The 19,908-nt window shown below is 46.5% G+C and overlaps 1 protein-coding gene across 1 annotated transcript in view; it reads left to right on the top strand.

The window, feature by feature from the left end:
• Positions 1–19,908, top strand: part of PCSK2 (proprotein convertase subtilisin/kexin type 2) — a 214,267-nt gene that overhangs the window by 119,094 nt on the left and 75,265 nt on the right. Inside the window, exon 5 of the mRNA XM_004270393.3 lies at positions 5,652–5,689. Within this exon, the coding sequence (XP_004270441.1) occupies positions 5,652–5,689 (38 nt within the window). The remainder of the gene's footprint in view (positions 1–5,651; positions 5,690–19,908) is intronic.

Here is a 19,908-nt window from a genome sequence, read left to right as displayed (position 1 = left end):
CTTAAAAGCTCCACTGTGCACTACTGGTCTAATTACATATAAAGTCTATACAGAGATGAAACAATGGAGCCTTTCTCTCCTCAAGATCCTCAAAGAACACGATGTTCTCTAAAGCAAGCCTTTGCAGCAGGATTGATGGGAAAACAAGGAGAGTCAGCGCGCTTAAAATCAGAACTGTCTTTGTGTGGGCTCATTAAATATTAACATAAAAACAATGCGCAGTGTTTTCTGAGGTGTGAGATGTTTTGAAACGGATGTAAAAGCTTTCTCCAGTGGCCAGGGCTCGCACAAGAAGAAAGGCGCTCTCACGAGTGTGTCTGTGTGTGTGTGTGTTTGCGCGCGTGTGCCAATGTGGAGAGCTTACCTGTTTCTCCTTCCTAATGCTTTGGCTTAGAAAACACCGTGGATGAGCCCAGCTCACCCAGGAGAAAGATGCGTGTAGGTTTGGGGGAAACCTGCCTGGGATACTTTGTAATCACCATTTCATCACACAGATGTGGGGGGACCAGAGAAGCACCCTTAAAAGTGGCCACAGAGAGGCACGGTGCTCTCACAGAACCCCCAACAGCCCCCGAGATGCCCGTTTCAGGATTCTTTAACTCCAGACCCCTTGACTGACCTTTCTTCGTCCCTTCTGAAGAGAGCTAAGGAGAGGGCGTCGCCTGCCTCTGGTCCACATTTCCTGGCCTGAGAAGCCGAGCCCGTTACAAAGTCTCAGCAGAATTTCCTATTTGATGTTGTTTCTCCTGCTGAGTTAGTGGCCTCTGAGATTCAAAAAAAAGTGCACCCTCTGCCCCTCAATTGTACTCCTAACTTCCCCATTGTTTTGGTCATCCACTGCTGCAGAACAAGCCACCCCAAAACTGAGTGGCTTAAAACAAACACCCTGTTGCTAACTCTCACCATTCTGTGGGTTGACCAGGCTCAGAGGGACAGTCTGGCTTTGGGGTCTCTCATACAGTTGGGCTAAGAAGGAAGCTGGGGCCAGTGTCAACTGGAGTCTCAACAGGGTGCTAAAATGGCTCGGCCTCCCTCTAGCTCCTCGTGGCCTCCCCAGCAAGGTGGCTGGATTTCTTACGGACGGCTCAGGGCTCCCAAGAACAGGCATCCTAAGACAAGAAGCAGGAGCTGCCAGTCCTCTCAAAGGCTGAACCTGGGATGGGCAAGCATTGCTTTGCCCCTTGCCACTGGATAAACAGTCTGAGAGCCAGATTCCAGGGGAGGAGAAATATCAATAGATCCTGCCTCCTGGTGTGGAGAGACAAGGGATTTGTGGCTATCTTGAAACCCGCACATGCTTTTCAGTAGGATAACTGAAGAAAAGAAGACGACTAAGCCATTCTCCAAACCCAGCGTTGAACAGCAAGATGAGTGCATCTGGGGCAAAAGCGGCCACAGCAAGGGCAAGTCCAGACGCACAGCCTCTCACCATGTGGTGGGACACTTCTGCCTAAACACCCACAGACGCGAAGCAGAGATGATGAGCTGGGAGTATCAGGGCTGCATCTTCTCTCTCAGCTGCCTGCACACGTGGATGGTGTGGAATCGTTCCCCAGATAGTCTCTCAGCAAGACATCACCCCAAAACAAGGTCAAAGACACACACGGATGCTGACCCTGAGACCTAAGAGCAAAATGAATGTCATATTTTATAAGCCTGTCTTGTGTGGGAAATAGTTGGTGATCTGTGTGTGGAAGGTTCGATTTGTGGACAAGCACAGTTTTAATACTCGTTCACCCCTCTCTGGTTGCCCAGCTCAAAAACTCAGCCATCATCCCCTCTGCTAGATCCAATGATTTGATAGATGCTCACCTCTTTCATGTAGGTGCTTTCGTTAGGTGCAACCCAATGTGACTGCCACACCCTACATACCTCTGGGAAAGAACCTCCATGGCTAACTGTTGCCAAAAGGGCAGAAAGAATTTCTGAAGGGTCTGCTCTGACATTCCGGGCATGTTGATGTCAGCACGGACCCTGCTTAATGATGACGATTCATCCCTTTTGTTGTGATGGAATTGTTTGGTGTTGGGAACTTAACCTGGAAAGTAGGATGTGGCCGTAATGAGACTCGGCGATAGACAGGAGTCACCCAGCCCCAGGACGGGCGCTGGCTATCGAGGTCAAAGATGGTCAGTGAAGGCGTGAGTCAAGGCCTTTAGCTGATGGAGTGAAGGAAGTAAGATTGAAGGCCAGTGAGGCAGGGTCAGAGAGAGCTTTCAAGCTGAAGTAAAAATAAAAACTAGCGTTTCGTGAGTACTATGTGCTAGCCTCCACTTAACATTTGGAAACAGTCATAATTATTCTCTAAGGTTTGTGTTATTATTATCCACATTTTGCAGATGAAGAAATTAAGGTTTAGGGAGAGAAGAAATTGCCCAAACTAATCTTCACCACCATCTTCAGTGCTTGAAACCCACCCTGTGGCTCTGCCTCCCTGGTGAGACTTTGTGATGGGGCCTCATCCTTATAAGCAGAGGTACAAGTTTCAGGGCCAGACAGTCACCCACAGCCTTCCAGGAGATTTAGAACTCTGTCATATGCTGAAAAGCGGTTTTCTCCCCTAACCTTGGGCTCTGCAGGCCCCAGAGGTCCAGCAGGGTGTCTGTCCCCATTATTATTGCTGTGTAACAAGTGACTCCAATATTTAGCAGCTTAAAGTAACTATTTATCTTGCTCATAAGATTTGTGGCACAGGAATTCAGAAAGTCTGGACAGTTCTCACTTGAGGTCTGTCATGCAGCTGAGGTCAGGTGTTGTCTGGGTGGGGGTCATCGGAAGGCTAGAGTCCAGAGATGTTATACATCTCGACTGAACTATTAGCATTGTAACTAAGAATATGTACATGGAGCTCACTGATTCCCTGAGGTCTCCAGAGGTGCCAGCGATTCCTGAGAATATGGACTGTTGTAAGTTAGACTTTCAAACTAATGACAGATACTAATGGTTTATGAACAAAAATATAACCAAGTATTTGTCATTTGTGGGCATTCTGATTGGCTGGTGATGAGTCCGTGCCCCCTGTAGACTGTGAGGCTTAGATGGCTGTACAGCTCAGGTTCTGTATCTAAATTGTGTTTTTCCAGGACCTACGTAGCACCTGGCTTTCGTTGCTGAAAATAAGCCAGTGAATGAAAATAAGAGTGAATACATTAATAATACAAGAACTGAAAAATAAACAAACTGATTAAGAAGATGTATTCAGTGACTTCCACCTTCAAAGATAATCAAATATACAAAAATATTGAAATACTATTTAATTGCCAGGTTATTATTTTCATGCTTAGCTCATTATTATTTTTTCTGAGTCATGTCTATCATCCTTAATCTATCAATAATATTTTCTTCCTCAGACCAAAGTCTGTATCTGTTCTAACTTCACATTCAGTGTTCCACTTAACCTAATTAAAGATCCTTTATTTTAATTAGGCTAAATTTATCTTATTTTCATTCTGATTTCCTTCTGGTTTCAAATTATCTCTTTGCTTTAATATTTGCCATCACAGAGAAGAGACTACTGCCTCTTAGAAAATTCCTTTCCTAAATAACTTGCATTATCAGAACTTGAGGCCATGTTTTAAAAACTGACTCCCTGTTAAGAAAAAAAAGTATTCTCTGTATCTTTTAAACTCATCTGTATGTTATAAAATGTTTTGCCTAATAATGAGTTCAAAAAATGTAACCAATTTCCACAAACGTATAGGAAAATTTAATTTCAACACAGCACTCTAAAACCAAGTAGATTTTTCAAATATTTCTGCTCATCTGCACCACCCACAGAACACTAAAAATGTGGTAGATTAAGGTACTAATGAGGATGCTAGAAATGTAATTTATTAAGTGTTTACTGCAAGCTAAACACTTTCAATGAACCGGCTCCAACCTCGAAAACTGCTTTGCATGGTAGACGATATTCCCATTTCAAAGATGAGGAAGCTGAGGCTCAGAGAAGCTATATGGCCAAAGCCACACAAATATTACAGTGTCTGAGCATGGACAGAACTGATCTGTTGGTCTCGTAGCCTGTGCTTATCCCCAACTCCACCCCACAGCCTACACTGACCATCTCTGAATCAGGGTCCAGAGCAAAGGTCTAAAACTTTTATAATATTAGCCTTTAAGTCTTCTGACCGCTGTCCTCCTGCAGCTTTGGGGAGGGGAGAGGAGGATGGTGAGGGGGAAGGGCCTGGCTATAGTCTCACAAGCAGCGTGAGGACAGCAATTGCTTCTGATGTCAAAACATGAAAACATCAGCAGCACAGTGACTCCCAGTCCGGAAGTTACTTGTGTAACCAGGAAAAACAAAGGATAACTTCTTTTTAGAAATATACATTTGGGGCTTCCCTGGTGGCGCAGTGGTTGGGAGCCCACCTGCCGATGCAGGGGACACGGGTTCGTGCCCCGGTCTGGGAAGATCCCGCATGCCGCGGAGCGGCTGGGCCCGTGAGCCGTGGCCCCTGAGCCTGCGTGTCCAGAGCCTGTGCTCCGCAATGGGAGAGGCCACAACAGTGAGAGGCCCGAGTACCGCAAAAAAAAAAAAAAAGAAATATACATTTGGATACAAGTTCTTTTTCACAGGACAAAGCTATAATGTGGCCTGGCCTTGGTGTGCATGTAGTGAAGGCGACCACTACGATAGGGACTTAATGACGCTTCTGGCTTTCAAATATTGCAACCCAATAGAGTTACTAATGCCACTGGAATAATAGGACCACCCTGTTCTCACCCCTACCAGGTTGAGAAGAAAGCAAGCACAGAGAGGCCAAGCACCCTGCCTGAAGCCGCACAGCCAGTTGGCAGCGTGGTTGTGATTAAAACTCGAGTCTCTGACTCCAAAGTCTACACTCATAACCGTGATGCTAGGTAGTACAGGAAGCCAGCCGATTTCTGAGAGGGCTGGATTCTCTGATGTCACTGCTGCAATGATTATATGGCTCTGCAGACCTGGATGAGAGCTTTGCAATTTGCCCTTTGAAGTTTCACAGTGCTTTCTGAGATCCACGTGTTAATGGAACCCAGCAGTGCTCATGGACCAACAGCAAGACGGGCCACATCCAGGAGAAAGTGCAGGACTCCTGCTGGGAGGCTCCCTGGAAAGCCTTCTGCAGAGACAAGAACCAGCTCCCACCCAGGACACCTCGTGGGAAATCACTTGCCCTTTGCCTAATGGCTTTTCTCGCCGAGCCGTGTTCCTCTGGTTTCCGTGCCAGGCAACGCTCTCCTAATCCATTGCTGTCCGGGCTCTGTTAAATAATAATCACTTTTCCTCCCCAGAACCGGTTTCATTTCAGAAGAAATGCCTGTTGATGCTTTAGAAATGTCAGGATTTCCACAAATCTCTCTTAGATCAGTTCTCTGTTGAGCGATCCGTCTTAGGGTCACTAAGCTGGCATTTTTGTCAGAAGTGTTATCCTGGGGCCTCAAGCTCTAACTGGCTTCCCTCCTCTGACACATCTGGTGGCCGCTGGCTCTCCACGTGGGCGGGGCAGCACTCTCCCACAGGGATGGAAACTCGAAGCTGGGGCCCAGCGCTCACCCCCCCACACACACGTCTCCTGGCGCCAGCACATAAGGAGTGCGCCTTCTCGAGCAGCTTTCCTGAGGATACGTGGCAGGTATTAACCTATTGTTCCTGTGCTCTTGTCTTTTCACAGGGATCGACTATCTCCACCCGGACCTGGCCTCAAACTATGTAAGTGCAAGCTGCCCTGTGTGGGGAAACGCGTGTGTCCTAAGTGTTCTGGTGCCCCTCATAGTGGGAACTCGCACAGACGCACACACATGCCTGCACGCACATAGGCCATGCACGCTGGCACACGGGCACGCCTGCACGTGCATGCACCCCAGACTGCCTGTCTTATAAGAGCCACAGCTCAGGCCAAAGACAGACGAGGCATGGGGCCTGGCGGCAGGCAGGGGTGAGTGACTTCACCAGAAGAAAAGAAGGAAACTTGAGATCTGAAAGAACAAAGTGCTGAGAACAAAGGTACAGGGAGAGGGAAGAGAGAGCCTTGGCAAGGTTTAAAATCAGCTCCAGCTGAGGATGTTGAATGGTGGGTGGGAATGAGCCCTTTGGGTTCTTGCTGGACAAAACCGATGGCAAAAGCCAAAAAGAGCAGGAACTCACGTTGCACCCGTAGCTGTGTGAAGTCAAGCATGCCACCTTCTTCTTATTTCGGTGCTGATGCGCACTCCACACTGACTTTCCCCACGACTCTGAGTAGAGCATTTAGTATCCCTTGACACATAACAAACATTAACAGGGAATCACAGTAAATGCTATTGGGCTGGTACCCCATGCTCTGACTTTTGACCCAGCAAGTCACCTGCTGATTTCCCGATAAAATCTCCAAACCTTTTAAACATAAGCGATGGCTTTATTTTAACCCCAGGGAGTATACTATTCAAGCATTGGGGTAGTCACTTAAAATTACCCAAACTATTATTAAGTTATATTTCTCCTGTAACTTCCAGGGCTAAGTATTTTATAAAATGTTATTTATTTGCTGAAAAGACTCATATTTAGGAGAACATGAATTTAAATAGAGGAAAGATGGTTAACAAGCAGAAGTGTTTGGGGATCAAAATTCTGGGTCATTCTTCCTGGAAGGTGTGAGTGTCCACATTGCAAAAAGAGAAGGGAGATTTTCCATGTGTGTAGTGGACTGGGAATTGGGAAGCAAAGCACCAAGGTGCTGGGTTTCTATTTCCTGCACGGGTCTTACAAACCTGGGAGAGTATACACTGGGCATAGTGCAGCCAATGTGCCTCCAGAGAGAAATGACAGAAGACAATCCAAAGCTCTACTCCCCGAGATGAGAATCCACTCTGGTAGATAAGGCAGTGAAGAACCACCTAGGAGTTGCAGATTCTGCCTCAACGACCATCTGCAGAGTCTAGGGACAGCATTCTCTCTTCCTCTCTGACCCCCTGCCCCACTGCTGGCACACGGGGCTGCCTGCCTGGAGGTTCCTTTGCTTCCTTAGAGGCACTGCCCCACACAGGGCCTTGTCTGTCCCCTCCAAAGCCCTGCCTTTCCCAGCCTCCCCAGTAACTGCAGGACCTTGGAGAGTTCTCCAATGGGGAGGCTGAGAGATGCACGTGCCTCATTTTCTCCAAGGTTCTGATACCCAGGGGCCCTTCCTCATGGAGAAATGGCAGGAGCAACAGCCTGGAGGGAGCAGGTTCGACCTCAGGGCTGCCCTGCATGCGAGGCATTTCCAGTCTCCTTCCCAGCTGAGCTGCGGCTGCACAGGGTTCCCACAATCCCCCAGACCAGCGCCTCTTGGGGAAGCCAAATAAGGCTCTGCTCACTTTTGCAAACCAGCGTTGCTCCTCTCACAGCTTCTAAGACTTCAAGGTGGGGTGGCTGCCAGTCAGGCTGGAAGGTGGGCAGCGCACGGCCTCCCTCCTTCAAAGGCCACTTACATGGACACTGACCTGGGCATCCCTGGCCAGCCCAGGGGTTTCCGTGACAGCTGCCCCCGACACCAGTCACCGGATTAAAAAGAGATAGTAATTCAAGTGGGAGAAAAATCCTCTGGGGCTCTGATGAACTGCAGGTACGATGCCAGTCGACAGTGGGATTCATCTGCCAGAAACTCTAATCTGAAATTGGAAAGGGAAAGATACCCATTGAGACGTGCCAGCTCCACCCAATTCTGCCACAGCAGAACATACCCGAAAACCCTATGGGTTCTTTGAGTGTGGTTTTCTGCTTTCCTTTTTTCCCCCTTTGTTTCTTTCCAAAAAACTTCTAATTAAAAAATACCCAAGAGGGAGGGGATATGTGTATACGTGTGGCTGATTCACTTTGCTGTACGGCAGAAACTAACACAACATTGTAAAGCAACTATACTCCAATAAAAACAAAATAAAATAAGTCACTGCTGACCAAAGTAAAAAAATAAATGTCCTCTATAGAAAATGTAGAAAAACATAAAACAGATTCAAAACTAGCTATATCACCATTCTTAATACTTTAACATATTTTCGACTTCATTTCTATGTATATATTTTTAATAAAATTGGGCTCTTGTTGCATATATAGTACCCCCTTCCATGTGATATGTCATGAACATTTTTATATTATTAAATAGTCTTCAAAACATGATTATAAGGGCTATATAGTATTGCCTCATGTGGTAATTTACTTAAACTTTCCAATCCCCAATTCTTGGACAACTAGGTCGCTTCTAATGGGAGTCTCACTCTTAGAGGGAGTGTGACAGACAGTGACAAGGGTGGTAGAGGTCTCCAAACCACAACATGCTTAGGAGAGTGGAAAGAACTGGAAAAACACAACTTAAGAAGCACATTAAATATGTTTTCAAATATTTCCAGTTCTCCATGATAGATGAGACATTCAACTTGTTCAGTAATTTCTCCCATGAAAATTCCCACCAATGGGTGACCATTGCGGGAGGAAGATTTTAGTTCAGTTAAAGGAAGAACTATCTAACGATTAAGGAATAAATTAAAAGAATTAGCTCTCCCAGGAAGTAATGGGTTCTCCTTATCGGAAAATGTTTACGAGGAGAGTTGATGGCCTTTTGGTGGGGATGTTGAGGAGATGACTTAAACTAGATGACATCTAAGAATTGACCAGAAAATGTGAGCTCTGGACAAAACTGCACAGTTTGACAACTTCCATCCAAAGGAAGGTCTGAGTCTTCAGCAATTATCAAAACCCTTGGAACTTTACAAACCAATTGTATCTAATTACACATGACTTTGAAAATGTCCTGTGTCTTTGGTATAGGTGAGAAAACTGAACACTGAAATAGCTCATCCCTAATTCCTCAGCAGAGAACCTGAACCAGCTAGTTTTCGCTAGTCACAGCTTTCCCTCATTCTGTGAAGAGCTGAGAGTGACAACTTTGAAGCTACTAACCAGATTTATCTTCTTTATTTTTAATTAAAATTTTTACACTATAATTAACAGAATGAGCATGGCAAGTGGAGTAGACCTGCCCAGGAGGGCAATGAAATCAGTGGATGGTGATAAACTCGAAAATTGTTTGAGCAAAGGATTAACAGGCAGCTTCACACCTTGTTAGGTGACTTACTGGCTTGGATGTGAGAGCTAGCCCCGTGCCCTTCCAGTGGAATGCACTTTGGGGAGGTCTGTGTTTGGGTTCCTGCAGAAGCAGACCCAAGACAAGGGTTTCAGGGCAACTAGTTTATATGGAAGGAAGGTCAGAGGAAGGGAGAGTGAGATGGGGAAGGGAAGGCAGCCAGTAAGGGGTGCATTTCAAACAAGTCACTATGGTGAGTGGCTGGAATCCCACTGGGGCATCTGTGAGATGGCGCAGAAGATGTGCACCAGAGTTATCCCACTGGATGGGATACCTGGGAAGCTGGGGTATTTATATAGCAACTCCTATCAGTCATTGGTTGAGGGTTGGTCACAGGGGATGTTAACATCCCAGCTGCTCCTACTTTCCCACTGTCTTGGGAAACGCCCTCGGCAAACAGAAGTGGGTACAGGCAGCTGGAGCCCACCAAGGACGCAGAGATGACAGAAAGAGGCATAAGGCTGGGTCCAGGCAACGTCTGCCAGAGGGAGGATGCCTTGGAAATATATTAAAGATTAAAATAAACAGAAATGTGCTCAGTGAGAAGTAAAAACCGTATCAGAGGTTCTTAGACAAATATGACAAAAACTTCTTCATAATCAAACCAGGTGAAATGTTTCCCAAAACAGAATTATTTTCAAAGCTTGTTTATTCTGTATATTAAAAGAAAAGACTCAAGGTAGGCTGGTCGTCCAGTGTCCTTTCTATTTAAACTGAGAATTTTAATCCTCTGAAAACTGTAAATCAATGTATAAATGTAAGTCATTAGTGTTCATTTAATTCAACAAATCTAGCCTGTATCTGTTGAGTTAGGAGCAAAGGATAATAATGGCCACTTTTATTGTTACTCTATTGTTCTATGATTGAATTTAATCTGAGGAACCCAGTCTCACTGGTAAATATTCACTATTCCAAATAAATACATTCACCTCTCTTCATCTCAATAGTAATAACATGAAATGAGTCTTAGCCAAGACCCTATTTTAGACCAACTTGAAACTGGGATTCCTTTACCCCGTCCTCTCTGGATATTTGCTCCAGCTCAGTCAGATGGCTGTGCATTGGGCCTGCCGTGGCCGAGCCCCAGAGGAAGAGAAACCAGACACAGGTGTTCTCCAGAGGAGCCTGAGGTCAGTCAGGACACAAGTGTGGGGCGTGGCTTGCAGGTGAGGGGTGGGCAGGCCGGGAGGTGGCTGTCTTTGTGCTGTGTGGCCCCCGTGCAGCAATGATCACGGGCCCGTGTTCACGGTACAGGTCCAAGCCTGGGGTCCTTTCAGGCCTGCAGAATAGAGGGAGACTTCTATTCAAGAACATGCAAGTGTGGGTGAGGCGGCCGCTTTCAGAGCATGGGGGCAGCTGAAGCTGAGTATCTCCTGCTCTGCTCCAAAAGCAGGATCCTTTGAGATGCTTTGCTGCTGGAGCTAAGGAGGTGAAGAGATGGCTAGTGGTTCTGTAAAATCCAGAGAGAGCCTTCCCACTGGGGTGAGGGTTTTCTCAGAGGCAAGTAGCTTACTTAGGAGGAGACCCCAGCAAGCACGAGCCGGCTCTCCTGGCCTGCCCACCGTACACGCAGAGTAGGGTCAGGCAGGGTGGCCGTGCTGACCCTTGGAAAGCGGTGAAACCTGAAACTCAGTGAAACCTGAGTGTGACTCCCGGCTGCCTGAGTCTAAGATGTGCAACCTCAGACTCACCTGTTAAACCTCTTTGAACTTTAATCTCCTCGTTTGTGAAGTGGGCCAAAAGAGTTATCAGGTGTGTTGTGGGGTATCACTGAGATACCGTGTGTACAGCACCTGGCAGATAATAGATGCTCAATAAAAATCCATTTCCTTCTCAAAAGAGTTGAGATGACACGAAGCCAGCCTGTCCCGATGGAGAAGCAGGGACACGCCTCCAGAAAGCGGTGCAATTGCTCGGGGCACGCCCAGCGAGCTCAGCTTTATCAAAAGAGGAAAAAGGGCACCCCCAGACTAAGCGTAAGATTGTGAGACTAGGAAAAGCAGAGGGCAAAGGTGGAGGTTACCAAAGTCAATCTCAAAGATCTATTTGAAAAATAAAAGATTGATCTGAAAAAGAGCAGCGAAGCAAACAGAAGGAACAGGGAGAGAGAAGCGATTGCCTGCAGCCAGGATAGAAGGAAGGAGGAGGCCCAGAGAGAGAATTTCTGATCTGTTTTTCTGTCACAGACCTTTGAACTAAAAGGATATTCACGGATATTCATCCCCTAGGTGGGTGAGGAATTGTACAACAGTAATTTTTCCAAATGAGGTTTCCTCCAGGCCAGAGAAACGACCTCTCCTGACGCCTAAGTGGTCACAGGGCGGAGCCCAGGCTCCTGCCCTGACGCAGAGAGTCCTGGCCCTTCTCACACTCGGGCCTCCACCTTTTAGCTTGGAAACTGTGGGTCACCCTCTGAGCAGCTCCAAAATCCTGTGCTGAGAATCTGTGCGGGTTCACGTGCTCTTCCTGAAGTTTTTCCACAAATTCTTGGATGCAGCAAATGTGGAAGATTGCCTGGACTCCACTCCCCAACCTTCTCTCAGCTTCTGCTATGGGGCTCCACAGAACCTCCCTCTAAAGGGTGAAGTGTATTTCCCAGCCCTTGACTTTGGGCTGGGCCTTGTGACTTTTCTAAAGCAATAGAATAATACAGAAGTGTCAGTGGGCCAGGTCAGAGGCCGTAAGCGGCCTTGTGGGGTCCTGCATGCCTTCCTAGGCTTCTGCCATCACCATTAGAAGAGCAAGCCTGGGCTGGCCTGCAGGGACCCGGGGGGGCGATGACAGGCTTGTGGGGAAGTGCTCCCCCAGCTGCCAAAGCCTAGAGCGCTGCCCCCCGCATCCACCTACAGAATGGCAGGAAGAAGCTGAGCAGCCTAGCCGAGCCCCCCCAAAATCAGCTGAACCCCAGGCAACCCCCGGCAGCAAGCAGGCACCGCCCAGATCCGCAGAGCTGCCCACCTGCGCCTAGCCTAGGTCACCTCGCTCCCGGCCGAACTGCAGACTCATGAGTGATACACATGCTTGCTGTTACATGGCGCCGACACATCGTGATGGTTTTGAGGTGGCAACTGTTACAGTCACCCACACTGGACCCTCTTCCGGGTCCTCTCATGGTAATTGAGGCCCATCCCAGCCTAAGGAGAATATAGATTTCTCTGGCCGCACCCCAGACCTACTGAAACAAAACCTCTAGGAATAGAGGTCATCACAGGTATTTCTTTGACAACATTCCCAGATTCTGATGATTAACTTCATCATTCATTTCGGCACTTACCTCACTCGTTCATTCAGTCATTCATTCATTCATTCCACGATGCTATTCCCCTAAAATGTGTGACTCTATCACAACTAGATCGCAAGCTCTGTGTAGGGAAGTGAGTAACTTTTTTTTTTTTTTAAGAGCAAAGTTAAAATTTACGGTAATTTTTTTCTATATACAAAGAATTACAGTACATGTTTATGGGGACTCCTAGTGCAGGGCTCCCCTCTTTTTCACTAAGAGTTCCACTTACAGCAGAAAATCTATCAGGGTGAAGGGGGGCAAAAAAAGTGATGGACCTCCGCTGACACCCCCTCTGCCCCTTTCTTAAAAATGTAAAGATAGATATCTATTGTCAGCTTGTTTTTTTGCCAAGACTTAGAAAGCTGCTCTTCCATCAGTTCCTGTGTGCTGCACTCGCCCATCTTCAACAGTGAGTAACTTTTAAATTTTGTGTCCTTCTTAACGTTTAGCACAGTGCCGAGCAGGCACTTAATAAATATTTGTTAAATTGCATTGCATATTAATTAATCATTCATACTTTGCAAATGAAATCAGGGGCTAAATCACATGATGGGCCTCTATCAGTGGTGATGGGAAATGCTGGCATACAGTGCTTCCTCTGACTCCCAGCTGTCAACCGTCTCCAGGTAGATGCCACCACCCCATTCCCCATAATGCGTGTTGCCAGTGAGGGGATAGAAGACCCCGGAACTAACTGAGGCCCACATGGCTGAAGGCCTGAAGAGAATGTGATTCTTATTGTGGATAAAACCACCTACAGATAACCAAGAGCTCTTTCTTTTCTGTAATGTCTAGAACTCCTCAGGTTGGGGGAAATACAATTAAGTGCCCAGATGGGAAAAGATGAATTATGCTCTTTGGTTCAGTTCAAAATTTGGAACATCATTTATGCTCCAGGGCTGTTATTTCACCAACAGAAGTTCTTGGAAAAGAAAAAAGCCCACAAGGACCCACACTTTTCCATTCTTTTGATGGGTTCCTGGCTGGTGACTGGCTTTGAAGAGGGGCCTTTGAGCTCCACGTGGCAGACGGCCGCCATGATGAAAGGGTGGCTGCTGGGCATGGGCCAGGCCTCAGCCCTGAGTGACTCAGATGCTATGAAGTATTGATTGCTTGCATCACTTCAGGCTTTTAGGCTGATTAATATTTAAATAAGTACATTAATATTGCATATGAAACCGAGGTTTAAACAACCTTTGTGTCTTGTTGAAAGGAGCCGGCATTTTTTGATGTACTCATTAATGCTGGCCAGATCACAGTGAGCACTTGATCGTCAGGAGGCTAGACTGAATATTGGGGGTAAGAAATTTTTTTCAATCATTTGGACAGACCATCAGTCAAATGACTGTGATCTGACTCAACCCATGTACTAGAGGAATCTATTTTTACAGGAACATACTTTGACATAGAAACAGGAGAAAATAGAATCTTGATTAACTGAAAAGAAGCTACTTATTTGGACCTAGACTTACAACTGCAGACGAAAGCAAAGGGGAAAAAAATCTTGTTAATAGATCTTTCCACATCGCTCAGTTGACTAGTTTTCTTCCATTGAACCTAGTCAAAAGTTAAGAGAAATGTATTGAGTTTCTACTGTGTTCAAGATACTGTGCTAGGGCCTGGACTATAAAGTGTGAAAAATCTGGTCCCTGCCCTTGGGAAGCTCAGAGCTCAGTGGGGGAGGCACAAAGTAAGTATGACGTGATATCATTACATCATGACATGCCCAGTCCTGTCCTGGAAGGAAAAACACCGCCCACTATGGGAAAACAGCAACAAGAACAAGCAAGTTGGCCCTAAATTTTAGAGGTGGGAAGATACTTAAATGCATTTAAAGAATGTTTTCTTGGGTCGATACAGCATAGGAACTCACCTAGAAGCTTGATCTATATGATACTGAGCAAAGGGTCATTGGATTATAACTGGGTTTTCATCTGGAGCGTTGTTTCTACCGAGAAGCCTAGACTAAAAGTAACCCATTAAAATCATTTTCTTATCCCCAAATTCCCTAAAGGTCAGTGACAGAGTCTCTTCAACTAAATGTGAGTGTCTTAAAGACTAAGATAATATTTTCCAATGCTTTTGTTCATGAGAAACTCAACCAAAGGCTTCATTCCCCAAGGAGATCATTAACAGAAATTCTTCTATTAATGAATGACTGAATTGTGGATGGACGGATGGATGCATGCATGGACGGATGGATGGGGGGATGGATGGATGGAAGGGGGGATGGATGGATGGAGGGATGGATGCATGGAGGGATGGATGCATGGATGCATGGATAGATGGATGGATGGATGGATGGATGGGGGATAAATGGATGGATAGAAGCGGGGATGGATGGATGGAGGATAGATGGATGGATGGATGGATGGATGGATGGACAGTGGATGGATAGATGGGGGGATAGATGCTAATGAAACTATTAGGATTTGAGAGGTGCTTGTGCCCAGTCCCTCACTCAATACACAGGTGGAAACTGAGGCCCAGGACAATTGTGAATGGCCGGAGACCACACAGCAGGTTAGAGCAGAGCTTGTCCTGGACTTGGGTCTCCAGCATCTCCTGATCCTGAAGCATGGCTGCACCCACTCACAGTTCACACCACAGGGCGAAGGCACACATCAGGCCAAACCTGGCCCTGGCGGGGAAGCACCTGTGGGTCCCTCTGCAGGAGCTTCAAGCCCCTCGGCCCCTCTCAGCACAACCTTCCCCTGCCAAGTCCTCTCAACCCACCCTCTGCCACTACTACCCCTCATTCAGCCACCAAAGCGAGCCCTTGGGAGCAACGTCTGCCTCTCCAACCCCCTGAACCTGATTTCCGTGCCCACCCTGGCATTGGTCTGGTTTTGCTTCCAGCTCCCAGCACCTGTTGCTCTTTTGGAGGGTTGCCCTAGGGCTCCTGGAAACTGTTCTGCCCCACAGGCGTGGAGACCTGATGAGACTGGGAATGTCCACCCTGTTAACACTTGGCTGGCTGTGGGAGCGTGAAAGCCTTGTCTCAGGCTGGGAAACCTCTGGGCTGTAACCAGCCCTCCAGGGCCCCCTGCCGGACTCACCCGAAATCACACCCTGGCTTGGCTTCCTCCCTGTTCCGGGCTGCCTCCCTGGCTCCTTCACTGATTTCCCCTGGGAGCACATCTTTAATAAATCACTTGCCCACAAGTCTTCATCTCAGAGTCTGCACTGGGAATCCTGACCTCCTTACATCTGAGCAGTCTGGAGCTTCGGGCAAAACAGAATTTTCCATCCTGCGTGGCCAAGGCAGAGAGAATCTCTGACGTAGAAATAAGATTAGCTTCTCAACCACGGTAACCCTGCTGGCTCCCAACCTACGGGAAATTATTTTTCACAAAGAAAGAACCCTTAATTACCAACCGATAATTAAAACCTGAAGCCAAGTGCAGGAAACAGGGGCTTGGGTCTGAGCAACGTTGCTCACCGTTGTCTCCAGGAGGGTGGGGAGGCCTGTACTTTGAATGTCAGGCACACACAGCCCCCCCACACTGAGCGCTCTGCTATGCAGAAGAATAAGATGTATTACAGTGTGTGGGAGATGTTTTCATTAAGCTATGGAAATAGGAGGCTTATGTTTTATAGCTCAAACGTTGCCAATTTTTTAAATAAGAGGTTTAGTGTAAATCTCAGCTATTCAGGGAGCAGCAGCTTGAGGAGTCCCATTGAGTCACTGTGAGCGAAAACGCCGTGTTTGATCTTCATGGTCCTCAGTTTCCCCATCTGTAAAACAGGGATGATCTTCCTACTTCAGAATCAAAGGAACACGATGACTGGCCATATCACTGATATGAACAGTGGGTCTTCGTTGATCTATCAAAAAACATACATGGAACTCCTCAGCATGCTAAAGGCATGGATGCCCATCTGGTACTGGTCCTGGGCCTCTTCTCCACCATCCCCCACAAAGGCACACACACACATGTCCTCTCCTAGACTTGTAGAGAATGTTCCAGAAGCCTTGGCAGGAAGGAGCCAGTCCCTGTGTGGGTGCCAGTGTGGTGACCAGTCAGGCACTGAGTCATTTGATACAGTCAGTACCTTGCTGGGATTCTTACCAGGCACCTTACAAACAAGAAATATGTTCTCTGTGAATAAGACCATAGCCTAAGCTCATTAACTCTTCAAAAACTAGTCACTTGTTAGCAATTGCAATTATTCTAGCCTACATGATGGTTTGGTTTGGGAGTTTTCACTGTTTCTTGTTTGGTCTTAGCTCACAAATCCACCACCCCCCACACTCCCACATGGAGAATTGACTGTTTGTAATGAGTGTAAGATCCCTCTTTTCTCCCTGCCTTGGTCCTGATACTTTGATCCCTTTGGTCTTGAGCGGCTTCTTTGGAAACGTGGAGGTTCTCTACCTGGCAATTTTTTTAGAAGGTGCTATGTGCCTGGTTTTGTGTTTTGCATGTATTATTGCATTTAATCTGTATGTTAAACCAGCGAAGTAGGCGCTTTCTCATCCACCTCCCACAGAGAGGAAACTGAAAATCAGAGAGGTTAGTGATCTGCCCTAGCTCACACAGCCAGCAAGGGGTGAAATGTGAAGTTCACCATCTGTCAAGCAACTTTGTTCAACTTAGTCCCCCTCCAGGCTCCCACAGCTCAGCCAATGGCACCGCTGTGGACCCAGTGACAAAGCCTGGAACACAAGAGTGGTCCTGGACTCCTCTCTTTACCTCTCTCCTCTCAGCCACCAGATCTGCTAGTCCTAGCCCCTCTCTGCAACAAATCTGCTTCTCTGTTTCTGCCACTGGTATCCAGGACCAAGCTGTCATCTCCTCCCCCCTGGACCCCATGAAAGCCCCAGCTTCCTGCTGCCACTTTTGCCCTCTGCAATGCCATCTCCCCAAAATAACCAGAGAGGGGGACTTCCCTGGTGGTCCAGTGGTTAAGACGCTGTGCTTCCAATGCAGGGGGCATGGGTTCGATCCCTGGTCAGGGAACTATGATCCCACATAGCAGCCGAAAAATAAAAAATAACCAGAGAGTTATTACAGAGGGAGAAAAGGACAAGAGGCCACACCCCCAATTAAACCCATCCAGGGGCTCCTTCTGCACCCAGAGCCATACCCCTCCCTCCCTGCGAAGGTCCACGGGTCCTGGCTCCGGCCACCCTTTCAACCTACCTCCTGCTCCCTCAGTATTTATCAAGCTCTACGATTGCAGGATTTGTCCTAATTCAAGACTTAGAAGGCTCATATGCTGAGTCTGTTTCAACCTGTGGTTTAGTCCCTTCCTAGCCCTTAAAACAGTTTGTAGTTAAGTATTTGGTTTTCGGGTTTTGTGCCTCCCATTGGAATATCAGCTCCAGGAGCTGACAGGGGTCTTCTCTACCTCATTCACCTCTTCACCCTCAACAAAGCACAATGGCCTTGACCAATATGCATTGGACGACAGGCTGATGAAGAAATGCTTTCCGTTTCCCTTTCCTTAGCCTGCACCCCCTAATTTCTTCTGGTCATGCTTAGTCCTCACAAAACCCCTCTCCCTGGCTTTGCTATGCTCTTTTTGTTCTGCTCATAGAAGAAATTATTTATGTGCACCTCCATAAACACTATGAAAAGAAGCTTCTGGTCAGTGCACCAGGAGTATGGTCTGCACAGGAAATGAGCACTTGTTAGTACTTGCCGGCTTCTGGGGAGAACTGCTATATTTCTTCATAGCCACAACCCAAGGAACGGGAACCCCCCCTCTACCCAGGCTGACTTGTGTTCCTCAAGAGAGGAACTAGAAAAAGCAACAGCCATGATTGTCTTGATGTTTAACTCATTCATTTGTTTTAGGCAATTGACAATAGCCATTCAACTTCTCCAAGCATGTGTTTTCAAGCTAAAAAAATTAACCTAGGTTTTTTATACTCTGTTAAGTATCTAAAAGATTTAGAAAATTGAAAAATAAAAAAGCTGTACATGGACATGTTCTTAGCCGGTAAGCTTTGCTTATACACTATTCCACCAGGAGAAGGGAATTCCCGACATATAGGACCTCTACTCACAGGACTCTCCTAAGAAACACGTGGTGTCATGTGTTCTCATGATTAATATTAAACTCAATGCACCATATATACAAATCCTTCCAAAGGAAAACAAACCTGCCCTGGAAACAAAGCTTATAATTATAATCACAGATGCTCTTTGTTCCTCACAGGGAATGCTTAAAATATCAATTTAAATGCAAATGAATCTTATCATTCCAAATTAGGCCCATTCCATTGTGTTGAAATTAATATAGAAAATAATTTTGAACACTAAATTATGAGTAATTAATGTTGACACTGTGAAAAAATGCACTCTTACTTCGAAATTCTGGGGAGGGGCAGACTTGTCTGTGCGTGTGCTGTGTGTACTGTAAGTAGTGTGTGGCAGGGCTAATTTGCAGGATTAACACAGCAGGAATAAGGGGAGGGAGACGCATGGCAATGATACATCTTAGCTATTCTTTGGGTCTAAGGAAACACACTTACATGATATTTAAGAATAAATTATACCACGTATACTAAAGAGCTGAAGAATTAAAGGAGAGCTTGAAGAATTAAAATCTTTCCCTTAAATATCAAAACGAAAAGGACCTGTGTCTCCTCTATCATCTAATCTAGGAGTTGGCAAGTTATGGTCCATAAGCCGGCCACCTCTTTGGGTAAATAAACTTTTATCGGAACCCAGCCATGTCCATTTGTTGACTAATTGTCTAGGGCTGCTTTCACAGTACAACGGCCAAGTGGGGTCGTTGGAACAGAGACCATCAGACCTGCAAAGCCTGAAATTTTCACTATTTGACTCTTTAAGGAAAAGTCTGCTGAAATCCCCTGATGTAATCTGCTGTGCATCAAGACATAGGAAAATGGCTTATCTTAGAAACACGCGTCCAGAGAGTTGCAATGCGGGTCCGATCAGAGCTGTACCACTTTCTAGCTGTGGGGCATCTGACAAGATGCTCCACGTGTTGGGGGCAGAGCGTCCTCATTTGTAGGCTGAGAAAGTTGGACTCTTGTCTGCTGGAACTCTAAAATCTTATGAGAAACTCTCCTCCCTTCCAGTAATATCACTGATTAAGAAACAAAAGCTGAAATAGTTTTCTAAGGAAATGAAATTGTCAAGTAGTTTGAATTTACTTAACTTGCTTTTGAGAATGACAGACATAAAGTCAAAGTTATGCTACTTTTCCACGCATAACGCTCTCTACATTAACCACTGTGGCTGAGTGATTTCAGAGAGGTTTGCATTTGTTTACTGTCTTAGTATGTATTCCTCCAGAAACCAGCCCTGAGGCTTGGACAGTTTATTTGAGAGGTGGTCCCAGGAAGCAAGGGCAAGGGAAGAAGTCCACACAGGGCATGTTTTAAGTAAGTTAGTGCCGTGGAGCTCAGGTCTGCTGGGAAACCCTGGGCTGTGGGTTAGACCATGAGGGGGAAAGAGTTGGGGTACTAATACACCAACTCCCATCAGTAGTTGATCGAGGGCTGCTATCAGGATGAGGGGAGAGCAATTTCCTCTTCTTCTGGGCTGCCACGGTCATGGGCAGATGGGGCTC

This window comes from Orcinus orca, chromosome 16 (assembly GCF_937001465.1).
Source record: "Orcinus orca chromosome 16, mOrcOrc1.1, whole genome shotgun sequence".
Taxonomy (NCBI): Eukaryota; Metazoa; Chordata; class Mammalia; order Artiodactyla; family Delphinidae; genus Orcinus; species Orcinus orca.
The sequence above is the reverse complement of the archived record's forward strand: the minus strand, read 5'-3'. Positions and strand labels throughout refer to the sequence as shown.